General features: G+C 48.6%; 1 protein-coding gene across 1 annotated transcript; it reads left to right on the forward strand.

Moving 5' to 3' along the window:
* The first annotated feature begins 450 nt into the window (after positions 1 to 450).
* Positions 451 to 2,488, forward strand: LOC100900111 (SCAN domain-containing protein 3-like). Its single transcript, XM_029110946.1, has 2 exons — positions 451 to 983; positions 1,057 to 2,488. Exons 1-2 carry the CDS (start codon positions 451 to 453, stop codon positions 2,486 to 2,488), a joined length of 1,965 nt encoding a protein of 654 aa, XP_028966779.1.
* The last annotated feature ends 4,439 nt before the right edge of the window (positions 2,489 to 6,927 follow it).

Below are 6,927 nucleotides of genomic sequence, written 5' to 3' on the forward strand. Positions count from 1 at the left end.
AAATGGGGGTCCGCGGACCACTGGTGGTCCGCGACCTATATTTTGGTGGTCCGCGGAGCATTCTGTCCAGTTTACACCAGAGGGAGCTTATCTGACACGAGCACAGCCCATGACTTTCGCGGCGGAATCTGCACAGCCCTATGTGCGTCAGTCATGAGACGGCCGCGCGTGCTGCTGAAGGCGCATTGGATACGAGACGTGATTGTGTATGTACCTGTGCTCTGCGTGTCGAAGTTTCACACACCACACGCCGAGCGAGCAGATGATTCCGTCTCGATTTGGAACGTCCGTTCCTAAATATTTGTGCTTGGGTATCGCGCACATGGGTTCAGTCGAATGTGTACGCGCCGCGGACTGTTCGATCGAGAGTGAGCTCGAGCCTGGCTTCTAGCCTTGTTTCCGGAAGGCGTCACCCAAGTTCATTGAAGAATCCCCAGCAGTTTCCTCGGAATGGGCGGGAAGAGTCAGGCCAGAATCCAGAGCTTCTTCAGGAAGCGAAAACACGTTTCCGCGGACGCCGATGACAACCCATCTTTTGGAGAGCTAGCCACTGAAGGGGAAGTACGATATCCTGTTATTGACTTGGAGGAAGAGGCCATGCCGTTAATTGAGTCGGAGATACAGATATCTGGGACCTCGAACTTCTCTCCGGTCAGGATAGGTGGCAGAATAGCGGCATCGGGGAGGCCGAAAAAGCAGTACAAACGCACGCGGAAGTACGATGCGAGCTATCTCAGATTCGGATTCATTCAAGAGCCCGGTAGCGAATTCGAGCCTAGGCCGCTGTGCATTGTTTGTTCGGAGTGCCTATCGAATGAAGGAATGAAGCCGTCCAAACTTCAGAGGCACCGAGATTTGAAACATCCCGATCTGGCTTGCAAACCGTTGGAGTACTTTCAGAGAATGCGAGACGAACTCAAGCAGCAACAGAATTCAATGAGAAATATGACCCTTGGTGACAATAACTCCCAGATGAGAGCCTCGTATCTGATATCGCTCGAAATCGCGAAGAACAAGAAAGCATACGTCATCGGCGAGGAATTGATAAAACCATAGCATCCTACTGGCGAGTCAGGAGGTGATCGGACACGACGCTTACCAGAAACTCAGAGGTATCTCCCTGTCGCGCAACACGGTGAAACGGAGAATCGAGCACATGGCCGATAACATCCAAGATCAAATTATCGATTTGGTCAAGAAGTCGACATTCCACTCGATCCAGATCGACGAGTCAACAGATCTGACGAATAAAGCCGTATTGGTCTGTTTCGTCAAGGTCGAACACGACGGAGAACTCTTGGAGGAACTTCTCTGCTCTGTGGAACTGCCGGGTCGGACAACTGGCTCCGAAATATTCCGAGTCCTTGACGGCTTTTTCGAAGATCATAGCATACCGTGGAAGAACTGCATTGGGGTATGCACGGACGGAGCCGCTAATATGACAGGACGTCTGATGGGTTTCACAGCAAGAGTCAAGAAGGTCGGACACCCCAACTTGCTGAGCACCCATTGCATCATACATAGGGAACAACTGGTTGCGAAACGACTCTCTCCACAATTGCACAGCGTTTTGTCTGATGTGGTCCGCATTGTGAACGAGATTCGTTGCAAACCATTGAATTCGCGTATCTTCGAAGCTCTCTGTGAGGAAATGGGTTCTCAGTTTTCCCATCTCCTCTTGCATGCAGAAGTCAGGTGGTTGTCTCGTGGGAGAGTTCTCAATCGACTTCTTTCTTTGTTGCAAGAAGTTAAGGTATTTTTCCAGCAGCAGAACAATTCGACGTTCCTTGCTATCATGTCCGATGTAGATTGGAAAGCCAAACTATCATACTTGGCCGATATTTTCTCTCATTTGAATGAGCTGAATTTATCCTTACAAGGGAAGCATTGCGATATGTTCACGCTGCGAGCGAAGATTGACGGCTTCCGTAAAAAACTAGTTCTTTGGCACGCCGCAGTCTCAGAGAAAGATTTTCCGATGTTTCCTAATTTCGATGAGTTCTCGAAGCAGAATCACCTCAGCGAGGGAGTGGTCGTAATCGTCCGGGAGCATTTACAAACCCTCATGGATTTGTTCGGTAAATACTACCCGGAGCAAGAAGATCCCAGAAATGGCAGTCTCTGGATTCTGGATCCGTTCACCGCGAAAATTGACGACACGAATTTGTGCATGAAAGGGAAAGAAAGCTTGCTGGATCTCGCTTCAGATGCGAGCCTGCAGATGAAGTTCCACGCTTCGTTGTCGAGAGCTCATTTTTGGCTCGGAGTTGGACAAGAATACCCGATGCTGAGCGCGGAAGCGATGAAGATTTTGGTGCAATTCTCCACAACTTACCTCTGCGAGAAAACGTTTTCATCTGTCACTGCCATCAAGACTAGATATCGGACTTCCCTCGAGATGCACGCGGAACTTCGACTAGGAGTTACGAATCTAGCGCCTCAGATCGACGCGATCTTGTCGTCGAAGCAAGCACAGGTATCGCACTAATTCTATTTATACACGTTAACGTAGGTTGCGTGAACGTTCTTAATTGTTTTCGAACTCGGAGTCCATGGAGATTGTGAAAACTCCTGCGCAGCTCCTCTTTGCTATCTCTATCATGCTTGTATTTCGAAGAGGTGAAATATCTGGTGCTATGAAGATAAATTAAGTGCATTCTTGATGTATTCTGGCCCCCTTCTTCTCGCGTTCTGATTTTAAAACGGGTGACCTAAATTTTGGTGGTCCGCGGGGTCCGTCGCCATGACTTTGGTGGTCCGCGGGACGAAAAAGGTTGGCCACCCCTGGTTCAGAGGACATGGTTTTTCTACTGAAGAAGCCACCCGACGGATTGAGACAGTCGGGGCGGCAGTGGTTTGAGAAGCTCTACCAGAGCCTTAATAGTTCAGGATTCCGGAGCTTCAAGGTCGACCCGTGTGTTTTTCATCTAAGTAGTGTTGGGAATCCGCGAGGATCCCAGTGAGCGTTAGCTCACAGAGCAGGTGCTTAGTCGGCAGGAGTCCGCTGTCCGGAGTTTAGAGTTGTTTCGGCACAATGTTCTGATGATCTCCGAGGGTCGAGGGCGGGCAGGGAAGGTGCTTCTCAAGAATGAGGACGCAAGGATTGCGTATAACAGAAGAATCTGTATCTGATGTTTATTTCAATGTGTTATATACACCGTCCGGGTTTCATAGACCCTTACAGTGGAAAAACGGAAGGAGTTCTCCAGAAAAAGACTGAAATGTCATTTTCTGTGTCAATTAGATCAGGGTTTCCTGGCTTACATATTTAATCACAATTATCATGTAAACAAGTGTAATTAACTCAAAAACACTGACTTAGATCAGGGTTTCCTGGCTTACATATCTAAGTACAATTATCATGATAACAAGTGTAATTAACTCATAAACACTGACTTCTGGAAAACTTTTAAGACAATAATGGAAATGGCCCTGTTCACAGAAACAGAGGGGATTTCCCATTATTTTCTCCCTTACTGCGGAAAGTTTTAAGGAAGTGTTCAAACCCCGATCATGGTACCTCCGATTGTGATTGAGGAAGATGCTGTGAAGATGCTGTCTGATCGTCCTCAGGTTCTGGCTGTTCGTCCTCGAAAGCGACGATCCAGGAACGGATTTATACAATTTGCACTCATGGTTCAGCGCAGGGATAGGCTTCGTTTTCAGCAAGCCATCGATGTTGCTGAACTCATCTGGCCAGACATGGATGCTGAGGCTCGTCGTCCGTATTGTGAGCAGGCTATTCGAGAGCGCTCACCGCCCAGGCCTTGTAGCCGCCCGGAATGTCTTGCTCGCAGGGAGCAAATGGAGAGGTTAATCTCTGAGCTTTCTGCCAGTCTGGAAAAACTAACTGAATAGATTCATTGTCTGCAATTGGTATAAAAGGGGGTGCTTATTCCAATCAGACTTCGTATTTTGCCAAACCATTCTTTCTCGAGAGAAAGAGAGAAACGAGAAATGGGAGACACAACTCAACCGATGCTTGCCATGAAGACCGCGAAGACGAGCGTGAGCTATCTGTAGATCTTTCGAGTGGTTAGAATATCTTCTCCCCACTATGAGCCCTAAAAAATATGTCCTGACTTAGAGGACGGAAGGCGTTCAATTCGTGACGACTCCAAAGCGAGACTCGATCGAAATACGAAGACGAGCGCTGGGTTTGGAGACGGTCACCGAAAGGTGCCCGTCCGCGCTCACGAAGCCGCGTTTGGCGGCAGGAGCAGTATCAGTGATACTGATACTTGTGGTGGTAATCTGCATCGGTTACTAGCGTATTTTTCTCCCATTCTCCTATTGTGGTTTGTTTGTATCATTCTAAATGATACACTGTCTGATGCACTCTTTCAAATAGTGAAAGGCTCGCAACAGACGGATGTTCCCAGGGAGATGGACATAAGGACGCTCAAGCCAGACAAGATCGTCGGCGGACCCCTTTTCTACTCGAAATCCGAGGCATTCTGCCTCTTCTGGGAGTCGAAGGCTTTTCCTCAAAGTACGAGGTACTTGTATCCCCGGTCCCACTTCGGTGGGACAATGATTGGAACCGGCGAAGGGCCGGAGAGGTTTGCGAAAGCAAACCTATCTTCAAAATTTAAAAAATAATTCAGAGGTAGCAGCAGAGCCACTACCGTGTAGAGGACGTGAAACGTCTTCGGAATGGCTACTCGTAAGACTCGAGCATCGTTATTATTTCTTTAAACTCAGCTCCTACCCGAGCGCAATGGGAATCTACGATCGCATAGGTAAGCAAGGGTGGGTGCTGACATCGGGAGTCACCTCCATCGGACTGACTAGCGCATCAATGCCCATATTTCTTTGATTCGTATGTGGTCTCGCATTGCTGTGGGACTGGCTCACCGTATTCAGTCGACGCGCCCGCCATTGCGCGCAGGATGCGCTGTCCTTTCAGCGCCTGTACGAGGCCTTTTACAATCATTCGGAGTTTTAGTCCGTGAACGAGACTTCCGACGTCTGGAACTGGCTCTTTTAGGTCTCAATTTCGCTGGTGAAATCGAACTCTTCACCGAAGTTTGGAAAATATCTTCTTCCGAGTGGAAAATATCTTCTTCTGAGTTTTGTTACGCGCGCTCTGGAAATTTGAAATCGCCCTCTCCCAAGAGCAGCCATGTTCACGGGAGAATAGGGCGTATAGGGTGTCATTCTTGCCTCCAGAGATTGATCTGTGTGTGTGGGAATTCCGTGGGAAGTTTATGAAATTGATGTGGCGTAAATTTGCTATCTAAAGACACCAACCGGGTGTCGATCGGTGAAGAAAGCACGGAGCTGCAAGGCGTCGAAAATGGACAAGTTTCGTCACACTTTTGGTGAAATACTAGGCCAACCTTTTTAAAGACGTTTCACGTCAAAAAAACTTGAGATAAGACAAAATCTTTGAATCAGAGAAATGCCTTTACTTTAGTTTCTCATCCTCCAATCCATTTAGCGGCCTTTCGATCTCTTGGTAGCCCAGGCGTTTCAGCCTCATAGCTAGAAAGTAGATCACTCCGCTTAAAGCAGTAATGATTGGGCATAGAAATCCAGTTGAAAACCACCACTTGAGGTCTCCGCTTGAAGGCACCGGCGTTGGTGTCGGCGCCCTGGTGGTGCTTGGCATTCCCGTAGTAGGCCGACCGGTGGGAGTTTCCGATGTTGGTGCCGTTGTCGAGGATGTTGGAACAGGCGTGGTGCTGGGAGCTGGTGTCGTTGTGGGATGAAGCCACCGACTGTAAGCATCCCAGATAGCTTGGCCGCAAAATACCTTGACGGGTGTGATGCAGGCCAAGTGATTACTAATGATTACTCACAGGAAGCGGTCATCGCACGAGTGTTTTGTCACCGGAAGCGAATCGCAAATGTTGGGGTCGTTACACGCTTCCGTAAAAAAAGGCAGCCAGGCATCGAAGTTCCATGCTGCAGTCCCACATACATTCTGTAATACCTCGGGATTGCTTTCCTGCAAGTAGGAGCCGTCTTATGACGTATCTTTCGGGTTCGAAAATGACTCTGCGATTCGAGCGCAAAATAGTCCCGCGGATCATCCGCTTGGGCTCACATTCATCCCGAGGTACGGACATGCGAAGATCACTGAGCACGGAAACCTGAAAAATATTGTGTCAGTGCAGAACTCAGTTAAATAGACTTTCTTTAGCGTTTCTTCTCTCTGGATTTTCTTTACGTGGTTGGCAGTAAGAAAATCTCATCACTTCATCTATTCGAGAACTCACGCGGAGTAATAGGCTCCGTGGTCGAGGAGCGCCTCAGGGAAATCTTCTGGGATCTTGTGTAGCAAGGGGTTTCGGATCACGGAGAGACTCTGCGCCAAGGGGTTGAGGATTAACAACAGGCACAAGAGCTTCATTTCCGATTTTTCGGTACTCTTGAAAAGAGAGATCAATGTCAGTACGTAGTGTGATAACTACTCCGACTATGTGGAATGGCTTGAAGGGAGGAATGTCCGACTTATTTCACCTCACTAATTTATTGGGCGAATACTCGATTGGACTGAGCGTCGCGCGTGCCGTCGGCTACGACACCCAACTCTCGACTGACGTCATCAGGGCCCGCGGTGACGATCATGCAACGTGCACCTGACCACAGACCTCCCCTTATAGATTTCGCCTATGACATTCGACCACAGCTACCGTTTTTGATCTCCCGATCAACTGGATTGCCTAATCCTCATCCTCTAGGCTCTAGGTGGCCTGTTCTGAATGCCTATTTCCTATGGAAACGCCGATTATTACGTACCTAGTTGAGTCGAGACGTTCGCTGGAGCTTTTGACGATTGTGACTTGACCGGTTGACTCCACACCGTCGAATCATCCAACTGTCTCTCACACCCCATCAGTCGGCTGTCTCTCTTGAATCTCATTGGTCGAATTCCGTCGATGCCAGCGCCGATTCCAATTAAAATATGAATTCGGCATT

This window comes from Galendromus occidentalis, unplaced genomic scaffold (assembly GCF_000255335.2).
Source record: "Galendromus occidentalis unplaced genomic scaffold, Mocc_1.1 scf7180000077179, whole genome shotgun sequence".
Taxonomy (NCBI): domain Eukaryota; kingdom Metazoa; phylum Arthropoda; class Arachnida; order Mesostigmata; family Phytoseiidae; genus Galendromus; species Galendromus occidentalis.